The following is a 17843-nucleotide window of genomic DNA, read 5'->3' as shown; positions in this document are numbered from 1 at the left end:
GGTATTTTTCCTTTTCTTTCTGGCTTATTTCACTAAGCATGATCTTTCCCAACTCCATCCATGTTGCTGCAAAAAGGACATCAAGTAAAAATTATGAACCAGAGACATTCTATGAGGGAAGAGAGGGAATAAAACCAAAGCAGGGGTGGGAAGAGCACATAGGACTATAGTGATGGCACATAGGTGATAGTGATGGCACATAGGTGAAGCGGTGATGAGAAGCTCATGGGGACTACAACTGTGATAAAAAAAAAAGTACAAAATGAAGAATAATATAAAAAATATAAAAAGAAACAAAAGAGAAAAAAATGAAGGATGATAGATGATAGTTACTTCTGACAACTGTCACTGTAAGCTAATGTGAGAAAGCTGGTTGAATGATGTTCAGAATTTAAATCCCTTTTGCCCTGCTTACAACTAGGGCTTGACAACTGGGAGGAGGTGCTCTGAGTCTGATTTCTGTCTCCCCACCTGGTATGGTGTTAATAACCACATGGTAGAATTACAGATTTAATGGAGATGATGCATACACAGGATTGTCTGCAATGCTTAGTTGGGTATTATTAGAGTCATTATTGATATAATAATTCTTATTAGATGTAGTAAAACAAATTAAGTAGTAACAAGATTGCATCTTTTGAATTTATTAAATGAAAATTCAAACCTAGTTTTAACCAATCCAGAAAGATCTCATACCTAGCTCTTCTATTTAATTTCTCTTGTAAATACATGCAAAAATCCCTTTAGGATTTCTGTGGAACTCAAACTGTATTTTCAGGGAGGTGATACACATTTTTTTTAAAGATTTATTTATTTTTGCACACAGAACTGGGGTACAGGCCAGAGGTGCAGGGGCAGTGAGAGGATTCACCAGAGACAGAGTGGGGAGCAGAACTGGCTGACTGATGAAGTACACTGCTGAGGGGAGCAGTGGGCGGGTCAGGGGAGGTCTGCCATGCCATGTGGGATCACCTCTGGGGCCGGCGGAGACCAAATTCATCAAACTCATGCTGAAGTGGCTTTAGTTTCTTAGTGCTGTGCTTTAACCCGCTGCGCCACCAGGGAGGGCCTAAAGCTAAATATTCACCAGAGACAGAGTGAGGAGCAGAACAGGCAAATTGATGAAGTACACTGCTGAGGGGAGCAGCGGGCGGGTCAATTCACCAGAGACAGAGTGAGGAGCAGAACAGGCAGATCGACGAAGTACACTGCTGAGGGGAGCAGCGGGCGGGTCAGGAGAGGTCTGCCTCGCCATGTGGTCTCCTCCGGGGCAGGCGGGATTTGAACTCATGCGGAAGTGGCTTTAGCTTCTCAGTGCAGTGCTTTAACCCGCTGCGCCACCAGGGAGGGCCTAAAGCTAAATTTTAAGGACAGTGTTCTCTGAATCCTCTCAAACTGCTTGCAATTTGTTGTTGTTATATGTGCATGTGTGGAATTTTTTGGAAAACAAGTTTATTCACTTCACCGGGTTCTTGAAGACTCAATGATATGACATTACTCTTCTCCACCAAAAGTTATAAATAAAAACTACAAAGGTTCCCAATTTTTGATTAAAATAAGTTAAAATAATAGTGTCATTTTGACTTTCATAAAATAAGCCCATTCCAAAGATAATTTTGGAATCCAACCTTCATAATTTATTATCAGTTGTACTGTTACCTCAATTTTCCAAAGTACAGACCCTGAACTGAGATATTGGGTATAGGTGGCTTAATTAAGAAGCACTCCTGGAAAGTCCAAGTAAGGGTGCGTGCCAGGGAAGGGTGGAGAAGGCACAGTACTCCACAAATTTGTATTGAGAGGTCAACTACCACAAGGATCTAGGAAGTTCTGAGAAGGCTTACAGAATACACCTGGACTGTCCAAGAGATTGGCCAGGAAACCAGGTGTCCTTGTCCTCTTCCTTCCATTGTTCACTATGCTTTTTGGGGCTTCAATCTCAGGCCCTTCCAAACTATTTTCTACCTGAGTGGAGTAAGTTTGAGGAAGAGAGAAAGTCCTCGGGCAGAGAAGTAAACAGATATAGAAGTGACTCGATGGGGGAGACAGCAACTACACAGTGGAACATCCAATTGATTATGGTTCATGCCAGAGTCCTTCTTTTCCCACACACCCACACCTAATCATTCTTCAAGTTGTAACTTTAAATTTTATTTCCTAAAGAAAATTTGCACACATCCTCACTATATTCAATTTCCATTTCCTCCATTCAGACATTTGGATTTAATCTCCTGAGCCTTGCAGTCCTTTCTGGATTATCTCCTTGTTCGCGTAAGCTCTTGCTTGTGTTGTTTCCTATGCGGTTTCTAGAAAGTCATCTAACTTTATATTCCCAGGTTTTTACACCCTTCATTGGCTCTCAGATACTAAAATAAGATCTGAAATTGTTGGCATTGTCTGAGGTGCTTTTTACCCAGTTCTCAGTTTTCATTTATGATCTTATTCTCTATCGCTCACATCTGATGGGTGGATGCTAATGTCATCTTCCTTCTAAATCCTCCTCAGGTAGAAATTTTTAAAAACAACTCCCCCTTCCTCCTCAGTGAGGTGGGCAAGTCTTCCCTCATCCCCTTGTCCCCAACACACATCGACACATCCTTCCTCTCCTCCACCTGTTTCCACGTGCATCATTATAATAGTACCTAGTACACAGTACCTGCTTGAAAAACATTTTCACATGATTGCACTGATGATAGTATTAAGTCACTGCTTGTATCTTATGAATACATATCAATATTTTCTATCAGACAGAGATTCTCATCCCATGACCCCTGTGCAAATATGGTTATAATGTGTCCAACAAATGCTTGTTGACAAAAAGCATAGTAAATTCTGACGTGTTAAATTGTTAATATATGGAAGGTGGAGTCACAAAACCTGATTTCACATCTTGTCTTTGACACTCACTCGCTGCGTAATCTTAAGTATAGTACTTAACCACTCTGATTTTACTTTTGTCATATATTACTGAATTACTCCTTCCAATAGACACTTCCCCTTTCCTGAAGCAAGAATATATATCCAAGCCCATTCCTGTGAGGTTTACACTGCACCCTATGGAAGACCATGCTTCTCTGCCCCTAGGACTTGGAGCTGGTCACATGGTGTGCTGAGGAGACTGAAAGTAGCAGAAGTGACAGATATTCCATCTGAGCAAACACTTGGCTTGGTCATGGCAGTTTTTCCCAGTCACGAGAAGAGTAAATGTCAAATGAAGTCTCTTTCAGCCTAGATACCAAAAGGAGTTTGGTGAAGAGTCACAGTGAATCCACAGCATCTGCAGCTGACATTTAATATGAGTAACAAATAAACCTCTGGTATTGTAAATCACTGAGATATAAATGTATTAGTTAGCACAGCTGAAGTCAGCAGAATCAGACTGTAGTCTGTTGTGAGAATTCAATGATTCTAACACCAAAATACTTTGCAGAGGGACCAGCATAGGAGATATTTTAATAAATCTACGTTCTTTTCCAAGACCTATCTTATTCATTTGAAAATCCAAATCTAGCCTAAGAGTGGGCACAAATGGATGTTTGAAAATGTTCAGATAAATGAATAAATAAATAAGTTGGGTTTAATTTTAAACATTAAAATACATAAACATCCTTTTCCTCTGGTCATTTCCTGAATATAAATTCTTTGACAAATGACAATTTCAAAGCTTGCTGATGTTTCCAGGAATACTTATTTATATACAGTTTAGAAGAATTAAAAAATGTAGAAGCTCATCTTTCACTCAAGGTAACACAACAGAGCAGATAATTTAATTAAGAAACACGTATTATGTACTTCTATGTGTAAAACTGCTACCAGCTTAAAAAGTTACGAGCTTGACATTACATTAGTAAATCCCAACTAAGAGTATCTTCTTAAAAAAAAAAGAAAACACAAGATTACATGATTTGACACAATTTGAATTTACTGTTTTTTCTTTCTGTGTACCTCTCAAAGAGGCAAGATAAATGAACAGATATAGCATAAATGAGCAGTTATTCAAATTATCCTATTTAATCTATGACTTGTTACCTTTAACAAATCAGCAGGAACCATACAGAGTACTATGTTTGTTTCTATCAAAATTGATTTTACTTAGTCATCTCGTATCTTAGGTGCAGATTTTTGCCATTGGAGTTTACCTTTTCATTGTTTCTCAATATTTCAAAATACATTACCTAAAGAAACAATATAATTTCATTAACATAACTAGTGAGCATCAAATAGCTGCAGGGTCAAAAAGTAATTTAAAATTTGACATTCAAATAGTTTCCCTTGGAATTTACTCTCTAAAGGAAAAAGCCAATAGAATCTAAAATTTATATGGAAGTATTGGCTGAGTCAATAGAGAAATGGCATCCTAACATTTATTTACCAAACATTTATTAAGTGCCTTTTGTTGTCCACTCCCAGGACAAGAATTGGAACTCGTAAGACTCTATCTGCCTTCAGAAGCATAGGTCTGAACAAACCTATGAGATTAGAACAAGAGCACCTGAGATTAACACACCAGGGGTCCTTGTTCTACCATTCAAGTATTAACTAAGCCTGCTGAGCTTTGAGATCAGGCCTTCAGGGCAGTGTGGCCAAAGAGTGGCTGCTTTATTACAAAACAAGTCAGTGCCAAGAAGACAGAGAAGGCGCATTGAGAGGTGGCAGTCAGTGAGTTAGGGGGGGAATTCAGGAGAAAGTAGAGGCTGGGAATGAACTGAGTGTGAGTAGGTAAGCCCAGGCATGAAGGGGTAAAAACAATGAAGCCAGAGACAATGGTGGACAACCGTTCCAATTATTTCACTTTCCTCACTTAAGGAATAAGGCGTTCAATTGCTAGATGCTTAGGAACAAAGTGCCTCAACTGCCACAGCAGGTGTGACCCCTGCCGTCCCAGAGCTTGCATCTCCTTTCAGGGACTGTATCAGAGCCTGGGCTACTGAGTTCAGAACAGTAGAGCAGGAGCTTGAGAGAGAGGCTAGGGAATGTTCTTTTGGTGATATGAGCAGAATTAAGTTGTTTTTCACACTGACACACAAACTAAAGCCCCACCTTCCTCTTATACCTCAAGAGTGACATTGCACTCCTCACAGGCACCCTGTCTCAACAATGCTGCAAGCAGTCATCCAAAGAGGCTGGGCCTTAGTCACCTGCTGCTCTCAGAAGCCAACTCCTCACCAGCACCTCCCAAACAGAACCCCACCTGCTTGCCCATTGAGGCTCAGACAGGCACCCATCTAGTGTCTGCTCAGCTGGAGTGCTCAGGTCATTTCTTATGCACCATGGTAAGACAGGCCTGTTTTCACAGGCTTGTGAACTTCACCAACCAAAAGAGAAGAGAAACAGGGGAAAATGCTCACTATACTAGGCTCAATTCCATAGAAGGAGAATTAAAGCATGCTAAAAAAAGAGGTGGAGATCCTGTGAGGAAACCATTAGGGAAAGTCACAAAAGCCACAATGCTTGAAGGGCAGATGGAAGCACCGAGGGACAGACACAGGTGGAGGCTGATCACTCAAGGACCATGGAAGGTTGTCAAATTCCCAAAAGGCAAGGTCATGACTTTGAATTATGTTTACCCTGGGGGAAACATTCTAAACTTTTATTTCACCATAGCAGGTTGTTTTCAGAGTATGTGTATATTAAATGTTTTTGGAGGGGCAATATATTTCTTTTTGCAACGAAACTAAAGTATAAAATAAGTCATGCACACTATTGTTACCAATGTGATAGAAGGTTCTGTGCTAGTGATAGAAGTATGTTAAGAGTAGTTATTTGCTTATTAAGTAAAAAGGGATAAGAGATCAGTAAGAGATTGCTATTTTTAAATAAGCAGTAATAAGATTTCCCAGAAAACAGGAACTTTTATTTCTGTTGGCAGGTTACTATTCATGAGACTATTTACTTGAAGAAGTGTTTGTTTTTCCTCAAATGAAAAGTGCAGTTTTAGCAAATAAACTCAACTTTGGTCAAAGTGATAGATATTAGTAGAACTTTCAATAGATCCATTTCTTATTCCCTTTCTGCAAGTATAGTGGTGAATTGGCTTGGGCCATAAACTGAGAACAGAGTGAGAAATGCCATTTCCTAGTAGACATGTATGAAATGCAATATGCAGTTCTCCAATTCTCCTTCCACTCTTAACTAAACCCGGAATCCCCATATTAAGACGGAATGCCACAAGATTAAAGCCAACCAGTGGTAAACCCATAGAGGTAAGCTGTCTTTAGTGATGTCTCAGAATTTGCATGAGTGAGAAAAATTTGTTCTATTGAACTACTGGAACTTCGACCACACCCTAATTGATATATTTGTTTACCAGTGAATTTGCAAAGCCACCCACCTGTATCACCATAACCTTGATGAATGAATATAATTTGGAAATATAATCATAGTTTTAAAAAAATGCAAAGGTGAACTTTCTGATTAAAACCAAATTATGTAAGGTACAGATAATTTTTCTTGAAAACAAAAATCATAACCGATCTTGTGTTATGTGGTATACATAGCTCCAGCCCCGGTATGAGGTATGTTAGACTTGGCACCATGATATGTGAACTTAGGTTCCAAGATGTCTTCCCATGTTACATCACTCTTGTGATGAAATCCCAAAATCGATGCAGTCTCCCCAGAGATGGGCAGTGTGATTGTCTGCAAGGTGAACATGACCTATTACCATGAATTCAGCTATGGTGTGAATAATGTGCCTGTTTTCTGAGACAATCATGAAGAAAGCTTTGAAGTTTTAGCTGGCTCAGTCACTTCTTTTCCTTCCTTTGGATATGATCACTTTAAAATAGTATACCGGTCAACAGATTGATTGGAAAACTTCAAAGAACAGAGTGATGAAAGGATCAATATCTCTAATAGTTGCTCTAAAGAACTAGATGGCTTCATTTAAGATATAACTGGAATTCCCTTTAACATAAAATGTCAAACTTGAGAAGAAAAATAAGGGCTATATTTATTAGTATTGCTTTACATAGTCTTTATAACTCTAGGTACAAAATTATATACAAGATTAAGGTCTCTTATATATATATATATATTTTTAAAGATTTATTTAGGTATGTATACAGAATTGGGGTACAGGAGAGGTTTGAGAAAATTCACCAGAGGCAGTGGGAAGCAGAACAGGCAGATTGATGAAGTACACTGCTGAGGTGAGCAGTGGGTGCGTCAGGAGAGGTCTGCCGCACCATGTAGGTCACCTCCGGGTCCAAGGATGGAACTCATGCTGCAGTGGCTTCATAGTACTGTGCTTTCACCTGTTGTGCCACCAGGGAGGGCCCTGTCTGTTCTATACTTTAAGATACATGATGCAATGTGAGAATACTTTGACACTTAAAATGGAACACATGGAATGACACTAAAAATCTAAAAATCAAAGTGATCATTGAAGTGAAAGTCCAAAAATAAAGTATGCCATTTGATATATTTCTTTGTTTTTAATATTTATTTATTTATGTATACAGAACTGGGGAACAGGCCAGAGGTTCAGGGGCTGCGAGAGGATTTACCAAAGACAGAGTGGGGAGCAGAACAGGCAAATCAACAAAGTACACTGCTGAGGGGAGCAGCGGGCAAGACAGAAGAGGTCTGCTGTGCCATGTGATCACTTCAGGAGACGAGGATCAAACTGGCACTCAAGCAGGTGGGGTTGACTTGCAGTGCTGTGCTTGAACCCTCTGTGCCACCAGGAAGGGCCTGATATATTTCTTAATATATAATTAAGCATTATAATATGGAGCTTATATGAATGCTATGTATAGCATGAAAAGAATCAATAAGATTCATTATTTGAGAATATGTCCCCAGAACTATAAAGATAGTAAAAAAAAAAAAAAAAAAAGCAAAGGACAAGCGACCAGTGATTTAAGAATTCAATGTAGTATCAGGTGTAGATCTTAGTTTTTGAAAGTAAGCAAACCTACACATAAGTGGCTTTCTCTGTGTGATCAGACTACTTGATTTCTTTGAGTTTCTCTGCTTGTGACATACAGTCACAGTCTCCAGTGGATGTCAATAGATGATGGCCAGCAGCGAAGTCCTGCCACTTCCCTGTTTTTGTAGATAAGCTTTATCAGAAACCCTGCATACTTTTCCATGGTGCCTTTCTGCTACAATGGCAAAATTGAGATATTGCAACAGAAATTGAATGCCTAAAAGCTTGAGTGCTCATTCTCTGTCATTTGCAGAAAAAAGTTTGTTATTCCCTCATCAGTGGGCATTATGGATTAGTAACTGCTCAACACTGCTTGGAGCAACCTGTTTTCATTGCATTGCAATTCAATAAAGAAAAAGTTAATAACATATAAGGACCCTCCTTGGTGGCACAATGGGTTAAGCATAACACTATGAAGGTAGCCGCAGTCGCTTCAGCATGAGTTCAATCCTAGACCAGGGAAGTAACCCACATGTAGCAGCAGACCTCTCCTGTCTCGCTCTCTGCTCCCCTCAGCAGTGTACTTCTTCATTCTGCCTGTTCTGCTCCCCCACTCTGTCTCTGGTGAACCCTCTCACCCCTCACACCTCTGGCCTGTACCCTATTTCTGTATGCATAAATAAATAAATCTTTTTAAAAAAATACAGTTGTATAAACTAGAAAGAAAATATTTCAATTGCCAAGTCCTCTTGATCATTGAATCCTTAATCATATTAGAAGTTCCTGCCCAGTGTTTCACTTAGGAGATAGCAAAGAATCTCAATCTGCTCAGCATGAACACAAATTAAAAGGACACTGAAGTAACATTTATCCTCTATCAGATTGGAACAAACCCCAGATGTTATAGCATACTCTGTAGGTGAGGCTCTGGGAAGTGGTTATACTCACTGCTATATGGATACAAATTGTTGGAACTCTAGGGAGAGAAACTTGGCAATATTTAGTAAAATTGCATATGAATTCACTCTTTGATTGTACTTGGGAATCTATCCCTAAGGAATTTGGGAAAATACAACTGTGTATAAGGTTATTTATTACAACATTTTGTTTTTAGTAATCCTAAAAGGCTGTGTCTAAATGTCTATCCATACAGTACTGAAGGACTCACAGGGGCCTCAGATGAATTCCTCCCCTAATTACCAAGCAGATATGCAGAAGAAGGATGAAGGCAACTGACCCGTTGTAGTTTCCTTGTAAACATATTAACTAGATCACTGGACAAGTAGATTGTTTTGTTTTAGTTTTCTGCTGGGAAAAGAGCTCTCATCCTCAGAATGCTTTGAGTAGAACATCCCTGATTTTGAATTATTAGGATAAACAAATCTATTCATGGATTTACAAGGCATGACTCCTTTGATAATGTCATGTGAGTTATTCAATGTTTTTAGCTATAAAACTGGGAATGTTGCAAAATGAAATGCTCTTGGCTATGCAAGCGACCTGTAAACGTCATTAGAAAATTCACTTCTCTCTCGGTTAGAAAACAAAGATCTGATGAGTAGGAAGGACCTTGGAAGCTTATGTGATGTCCTCAATTTATCCCTTCACAGTCAGTGTATTTTAATCAATTGCACCCTTGACATTAATAGTGAAGTTTCATACCTGATAAGATTCTCAATTTGTGTGAGTCTGATTCAAACAATCTCATAGGGAATGAGTGTGAAGCCACACCCTCTGCAGGCTAATGAAGTGAAAATGACCTGCTTACACTGGTGTGCAGTGATTTGCTATATATATATGTATATATATGTACATACACATACAAACATATATATATCTATATACATACACACATATATACTTTCATATATATATATAGATAGATAGGTAGATACTTTCAATGAAAACAACTCAAAGTATAGAATAATGTATATGACACTTTATGCAATAACAGGACAAGGGTACAGATATACATAACTATTATTTTGCAAATGAAAATAAAAATAAACATCATGAAGTTAAATCTAAAATCCATAAATTATAGAGATAACTACAGAGGAAGAAAGAGCAGGTAACAAGGAAAGGGATGGATGTAACATTTCTCTGAAAAAAAAGTGTCATGTACTTTGTTCTTGGAAGCATATAAATATATTAAAAATAAAATCAAAAGAAAAAATAAAAATCAAAAGAATAAAATTCAAATGATTTGAAGGAAAAGAAAGTTACATATAAAATTTAGAATATGACCATAGGAGAAAACAAACAAAAAAGCAACTATAGTTTTATTTTTCTGACTGGAAAATAAAAATCAGGATTGAGCAAAAATATTAAAATCTTCAGAAGTCTTATTACTAGTGGTAATATTTGTATTATTGATAGTATTATTTTGAATATACTATATATATGCATTAAATTGAACAAATATGTTTTGTTAAGAACCAACATATTTAGTGAAAATGAAAAGAGATATACATATAATTTCAGAAATGTTAAATATTCTGCATGGCTACATTTAAAATAGAAATAATGTAAGAATTCAAGATATATTCGTTCTTAATCTGTTTCCTAACTTCATCTAGTAAAACAATTGGAAAGCAATGCCACTGCAAAATTAATGTGCATCCCCAGTATTTAGACTGTGCTTCAAAATAGCCACTCTCCAAGGAAAATAGAGCCCCTTGGGGGGGAGGGCTGTCTCCTCCTCAGCTCTAGAATATTGAGCTGATTTGGCACGTTAGTAGTAGTAGAAACATGGGAGGCTTAACAGACTAGTGGACCTATTTTCAAAGGAGAAGAAGAGTCAGCTGGAGTTGTTCTCAATGGCTGAAAGGAAACAATTTGAGTTTACATGAAATAGGGGGACTGAACAAGTTAAATGGTATCATAAACACACAAATCTAGCTTGAGAGACATCTAGAGACAGTTGACCTTGTTTACTCAGATGTCAAATGATATGAAGAAAAACAAAATGTAGCTGAGAAGGAACTGGAGGAAGTGATCTAAAAGAGGATTAAGAACTTGGAATTGAATGTATAAACTCCAGGAGTATGATTCAAACCAGTATCTGTAGTTTGAAATAAGCAAGAGCTTTGCACACTGGCTAGGTTTTTAAGGACTTATTGTTATTTGTGCTTCATATGACAACTGGAAGTATGCTTCTGGAAGAAAATACCCGTATTTTTCAGAGCTGTGTAGTGACCCATGTGAGGACAAAAAAATGACATTATGTCTGAGATTTTATTTAAATTGCTTCAACAACAAAGTCTTACCAAAGCTGGGAAATGGGTAACTGAAGTCCAGTTTCCCCCTTTGTTGGTTTGATATTTTTCAGATTTTGAAAGAAGATGTGAGGAAAAAATTCTTTGGGAGGGGTTTTCACATGAAATAAAAATCAGGTGCTGTTCCATGCTTTGCTTGAAGTCAGTGTGTGGAATCTGCCCATTTACACAAACTTTCTCCAGAATCTTTAAAAGCTAACTACAAGAACTTAGTGGCAGAGCAATGGTGATGATGCAAATTGAATGTAAATGTATGTAGAGAAATAATCTCTGAATGAATTTTTAAATAATATATGAATTGCTGTCACGGTCTGGTGGTAGGTTGCTCTCTTTTGCTATTGGGAAACCAATGCATTTTTAAGTTTTTCATTATTATTATAATTTTAAATTATAATTTTATAACAATCTTATTATAATTTCATTGTAATTTTGTTACAGTTTTCTTCACCATATGTGCACATGTTCCATTCAACCTCCATTAAACTACCCATGTGAATGCTCTTTTAGAGTTCTTTATTGTTTCTTTTATAGGCTGTAAGCAATCTGTTACTTTGATGAAAACACATTTTCAATACCATAAAACTAGTAAAAATCTACTTTTAGTGTAAAAAAGTTGCATTTACTTTATTTCAATAGCTGTGTTGAAACTATAAGTTCAATTGGCCTGATGCATTAGCAAACTTATCTCTCTCTCTCTTTCCCTGAGTATTCATGTCCCTTTCTCTTATAAACCTATTACTAACCTTAAAAAAAAAAAAAAAAAGGAAACTGAAGGTACCATATAAGATGCTAAATAGGAAGGCATGACTCTGTCTGATTGCAAAAGGTTTAATCATTCTATTGGTTCTACCTCTACTTTTTCTGACATTATAATGAGTCAGTTCTTTTTTCTTTTGAAATTCATGTTGTTGTCAAAATGCTTTTAGCTAAGAGTAACACAATCTCAGTTTTATTTATTTATTTAGTTAGTTTAGATCTAACAAATAATGAGGAAGACAGTAAGTTTCTATGTATTAAAACTAGAGAAGTGGATCTAACTATATGAGGTAATGTAGCCAGGGAAGAGTCAAACCTACTTCTCTTAGTTATCTATACAACTTTGTAAGGTATCACTTTACTGTTTAAGCATTTTTACCTAGTGCTTCCAATTTCATTTCCACTTTATGTGAAAGCAAGAATTTTATAAGGCAAATGTCCACTTTATAAAGAAATTGGGACACAAAGGGCAAAATTATATCTTCAGGTCACACAATTATTGAAGTGGTGGTGGCAAGACAACTGATTTTTGATCAATAAATTACTTGGAATAAAATAAGACATCAGTGGCTAAAAACAGAGACGTGCTTACCTTTCAAAGCCAATCTGCCGAAATGTCTTTTCCCATGTTGAGCCTGTAATGAAAGGAAGGAATGGAATTAGTATACATTAAGTATACAAAGATTTACATCCTGATTTTACACTCCCTATTACATATTGGGTTTTACTTATAAGTTGGATGAGTTTTCTCTAAAATGTGTCATTGCAATCCTCAGTCCAAAAGATCTGAGTCAAACAATGAGTCACTTGAGTAGTTAAAGGCCATTCCCTGCCCCTACTCACCAACACCCCCCCAGGCCTTACAAAGTGACAAAGTTCTCCCACACTTTCCTCTGGTAATATAGTAGGCCACTAACGCGATCTCTGAAAGTTTAAATGTGTCCAGTTCAAAACCCTCCTGTCAAAATAATGGAAAACATATGATAAACTGTTCTACCTAAAATTCAGTTTTTAATTTCATATAGCATATGGAAAGCTACAACTCTAAAATTTTAACAAACTTTACTCTGTGACTTTGTCTAACCAATACCAAAGCACAAGATTATCGTTCCTTATTTTCAAGCTAAGCATTTGAGTCAGAAGTCCCCTGAATGCAAAAGTGTTATGTCAAAGTCATATATGCAAATTTACAAAAAAAGTTTCAGAAATATTTTTTTATGTAACAACTATTTTCTACATGCTAAGCATAATAATTTTCTAAATGTTAAATAAGATCAAACCCCATTTTAATAAAATGTCTGTTTTGGCAAAAGTTAAGCATTCATACTTATCCATTGTTTCATATTTTTTCTGATGCTCACTCAGTAAGTGGCTAAAATATTTTGATTTCAGTAACTATTGAAGGTAAATATTCATCTTGTTCAAAAATCATATGTTGTATTGTGTACTAGTTGCCTGGTAATCAGGACATGTATTTACAAGTTTTGTGTAAGATTTCATTCTGCAAACAGGAAGTGGAATATTCAGCATGGTCTCTACAGTAGCTACGAAGCCCCTCTGCTCATTTTATGTTTCTTTCTTGAGATCCCTGCTTCCAATGGTTTATCTTGAGGTGGTCCCCTTTGTCTCTCAGAGTTAGACAGACTTTCTGACATTATAATGAGTTGATTGTATTTTCTTCTGAATAGATGTTGGTGTAGGGATGCTTTTAGCCGAGAGTAATACAATCTCAGGTTGCTTGTTTTTTAACTGGAACTTAGATCTAACAAACAACTAGGGAGAGAGTAAATTTCTACGTAATAGAGAATTGGAAAGGCAGAGTGTTGGAGTCCAGCTCTGATAGGTAGGCTAAGTCAGCAGAGAATTCTATAGATTCCTGGGCCTCCCCAAAGACTAAACCAACCCCAAAAGGTCACAAACATGGTTTTATTGTGGGTTTAATACTAGTTGGTATGATGGAGAATTTAAATATATATATTTCATATCACAGTTTGATGGTTAGTTATTCTCTCTTGTTATTGGAAAGACAATGCATTTAAGGTTTTTTTTTTTTCATTTTAAGACAGAAAATAAATAAGGACAAATAATTGGACTACATGAGATTAATAGAGACCAACATTACCCTGATACTAACATTCCACAAAAAAGAAAAGTACAGATCAATTTCTCTGATGAACATAGATATAAAAATCTTCAACAAGATCTTATTAAACCAAATTCAACAATATATTAAAAGGATCACAAACAATCACCAAGTGGGATTTATTCAAGGCATTTATGCAAGGATAGTTCAACATAGAAAGTCAGGACTAAATTTGGGGTATGAATTGTACACGTATTGCACACACACAATTTTTTTTTAATTATTACAAAAGTTTATTTTTACATCATTTTGCACATTTTTTTCCCCATCTCGATTGTAATCCCCGTGGGTTTCCCATCATCAAATCACCCGTGTGCCACCACCATAGTCCCATGCATTTCCCTCCCTTCCCTCCCCCCCCGTTTTTGATCCCATTCCCCACTCCACCCCCATAACATGTCTCTGGTATATGGTTGTTCATTATTTTTGTTATTTTCTCGCCTGGTCCATTATACTCCTGCTATGAGTGAAACCATCCGGTATTTTTCTTTCTCTTTCTGGCTTATCTCACTAAGCATGATCTTTTCCAGCTCCATCCAAGTTGCTGCAAAAGACATGTGTTTCTCTTTTTTGGTTGCTGAGTAATATTCCATTGTATATATGTACCACATCTTTTTTATCCAGTCATCTACTTTTGGGCATTTGGGCTGCCCAATTGTATTTCCAATTGTAAATAAAGCAGCAATAAACATGGGGGTACAAGTATCTTTTTCAATAAGTGTTTTTGTGTCTTTTGGGTAGATACCTAGGAGTGGGATTGCTGGGTCGTAGGGAAGCTCCATGTTTAGCAGTTTGAGGAACCTCCAAACAGTTTTCCATAGGCACACACACAAATTTTAAACAGATTCAGGATTATTTGTTGGATGAAGTCACTCTTATACAAATCATTAACTTTACTGAATAGATATAAAAGACAAAGAACTTTAGTTAACCAGCCCCAGAATTACCATCTTATTGTCTCCATCCCCAGGGGGATGGCCCCCTATGGTGTCATCTGCATTGTGAATCATATACAAAATATAAGATAAGAATCTCTATCTCAGGAATTCTTTGAAGACAATTAACCTGTCTCTGAGGTCCTAGGGATTAGGGCATTGGCAAAGAACACACAACCTGAATCACAAACTACTGTTTGTCCAAAAACTATTGTTTTTGGAAAGTTGGCAACAGCTCTGACCAAAAGGAGAAGTGGGTGAGATTAAGCACCATCTGCTGGGATTAACCAGACTGAGCACAGCTCATGTGGAAAAGATAATGGCATGTAAGATGGTTGGAGTGGTGAGTGGATTTTATTTTATTATTATTATTAAATATTTTATTTGATTATGCATACAGAAGAGGTACAGGAGTGGTAAGAGGAGTCACCACAGAGTGGGGAACAGAAGGCAGGTCAACGAAGTACACTGCTGAGGATTGCAGCACGTGGGTCAGAAGAGGTCTATGGTGCCATGTGGGTCACCTCCATGGTGGGGGATCAAACTGGCACTGAAGCGGCTGTGGCTGGCTTGCAGTGATGCACCCAAACCCGCTGTGCCACCAGAGGGACCAATAAAGGGGATTTTAGACGCTCCTGGACTTTTCTTACTTCATTGAAAAACAAAACACCATTTAAATTTTGTATATGTCCATTTTCCCCTCATATCTTTTCAGTATATTTCTAAACTGATATTTTACTTAAATTTGCAAAAATGTTATTCTTAGCAGATTCAATTTATCATCATCAAAATAAAAATAAATAACACTGCCACACTGTACTAGCAAATTTTTAGACATCAGAATTTGTTAAGAAATAAGCCCTGGGGCCTCCCTGGTGGCACAGCAGGTTAAAGCACAGCACTAAGAAGCTTAAGCCACTTCTGCATGAGTTCGATCCCTGTCTTCCCCGGAGGTGACCCACATGGCGTGGCAGACCTCTCCTGACCGGCCTGCTGCTCCCCTCAGCAGTGTACTTTGGAGATCTGCCTGTTCTGCTCCCCAATCTGTACCTGGTGAATCCTCCCACCTTCCACATCTCTGGCCTGTACCCCAGTTCTGTATGAATAAATAAATAAATCTTTAAAAAGAAAGAAAGAAAGAAAGAAAGAAAGAAGCCCCATCTTTTTTTTTTTTTCTGAGAAAAGTAGACATATTCAAACAGACAGAACAAGCTAAAAGTTTTTGGTGTAAGCTTTCCAGTACTCCTTAGAATAAACATGATAGGAGATCTCAACCAAGAATGATAGAGATAGTGGGAAAATTTAGTCACTAGAAATCAATTTAACTAAAAAATAACGTAGGCATTCATTGTTACTTGCTATTGATTGTCTACGAATCATCATAATATGCAGTAAAAAAAGGGGACGAGAGAGCCACAATCGGTCTAAAATTGAGTCACTTCTGCTAAGTTCCTTGTCACTAAACCAAGACTTAATACTGAATTCTAATTTCAATTTCAGCTTCTCCCTGGAATGGGCTCTTAAGCCAGTGCACCAGGAGTTATTTGTTCAGCACTAGTGAGATCATTCCTCTGAGAGACCCCTGCTGCCTTCGAACGGACGGGAATCTTGCCACGACCAATTGCTTTTTACTAGTACATCTTCCTTGTCCTCTCCCTTCTGCCTATAACATTTTTTCATTTTGTGCAGTTCTTCAGAATTCCTTTCTGTTTACTAGATTAAATGCTGTTGGATTCATGAAACATTGAACAAAGTTAAAATATCCTTAAAATCTACCCAGTTGATTTTTTTTAACTTATGCTAGACATCGGGACTGAATACATTAAATATGTTTTCTGCCCTCAAACACCACACACCCTTAGAGGTTTCAGTGTTTTATGTCTTTTGTGAGCACTTAGCCACGATGAAACAAAAAAAGAAATACACAATAAATGGAACAGACATATCCAGATCCTTTGGCACCAAGAATATTTTTGGCAGCCTGTTATTCAGTTGCTGGGGAATTCTTTTAAAACCATTAACCATGTTTTACATGGTAAGGTAATATTATTCCCCTTTGCCAGAGCAGTCCAACACAGAGAGAAAAGTAGGAAAAACAAAAGAAGCTGGCAGATTTACTTGATTCAACACTTTGAAAGTGAAATTTATAATATGGAGCAGTCTAAAACATGTTATATTCTTCAGAAAAAAGGAAACAGCATTGTTAACAAAAGCACAGAGAAATGGATATAGTTTTAAAGAGATGGTTCTCCTTTCTAATTTAAATAGTTAGAAATAATGAGTTATGTTTTTTCACTTTAAAAAAAAATATCCTTTATAGCACTAACATCCCAAGAACAGAGTTAGAATCTAAAGTATGATTTAAACTTTCCAAATGTTCCATGAAATGGTACTATTATTATGTCCCCTTTGTGGGTAAGAAAACTGAGAATTAGCAATTAGGGAATTCCAGAAACAATGTCCTGAACTTCTTTACTTATGCTTTTATATATGTTGGGACTGTATCCTTGTCTTTCCATTGTTTTCCTTTTTAATTCTTTTTTTTTTTTAAGATTTATTTATGCATACAGAACTGGGGTACAGGTCAGTGGTGCAGAGGGTGAGAGGATTCACCAGAGACAGAACAGGGAGCAGAACAGGCAGAGACACTAAATATACTGCTGAGGAGAGCAGTCAGGAGAGAACTGCCGCACCATGTGGGCCACCTCCCTGGTCAGGGAACCAACTTGTGCTGCAGTGGTTGCTATAGCTTCGTAGTGCTGTGCTTTAACTCATTGTGCCACTAGGAAGGGCCCTCCTTTTTTCTTCTGCTTAACATATTCCTCTACCCTTACTGGGCTTTAATATAAAATTTTTAA

The 17843-nt window shown here is 37.3% G+C and overlaps 1 protein-coding gene across 9 annotated transcripts in view; it reads right to left on the bottom strand.

The window, feature by feature from the left end:
- The window catches only part of PIEZO2 (piezo-type mechanosensitive ion channel component 2), a 431477-nt gene that overhangs the window by 208136 nt on the left and 205498 nt on the right, over positions 1-17843 (bottom strand). For all 9 annotated transcript variants that reach the window (XM_012725841.1, XM_012725836.1, XM_012725834.1 and 6 more), the window contains exon 4: positions 12500-12542. In XM_012725841.1, coding sequence (XP_012581295.1) covers positions 12500-12542 — 43 coding nt within the window. The remainder of the gene's footprint in view (positions 1-12499; positions 12543-17843) is intronic.

The sequence above is a fragment of the Condylura cristata genome, unplaced genomic scaffold, assembly GCF_000260355.1.
Source record: "Condylura cristata isolate star-nosed mole 26May11 unplaced genomic scaffold, ConCri1.0 scaffold00016, whole genome shotgun sequence".
NCBI classification, from domain to species: Eukaryota; Metazoa; Chordata; class Mammalia; order Eulipotyphla; family Talpidae; genus Condylura; species Condylura cristata.
Note: the sequence above shows the minus strand (reverse complement) of the source record. Positions and strands in the feature narration are given on the sequence as shown.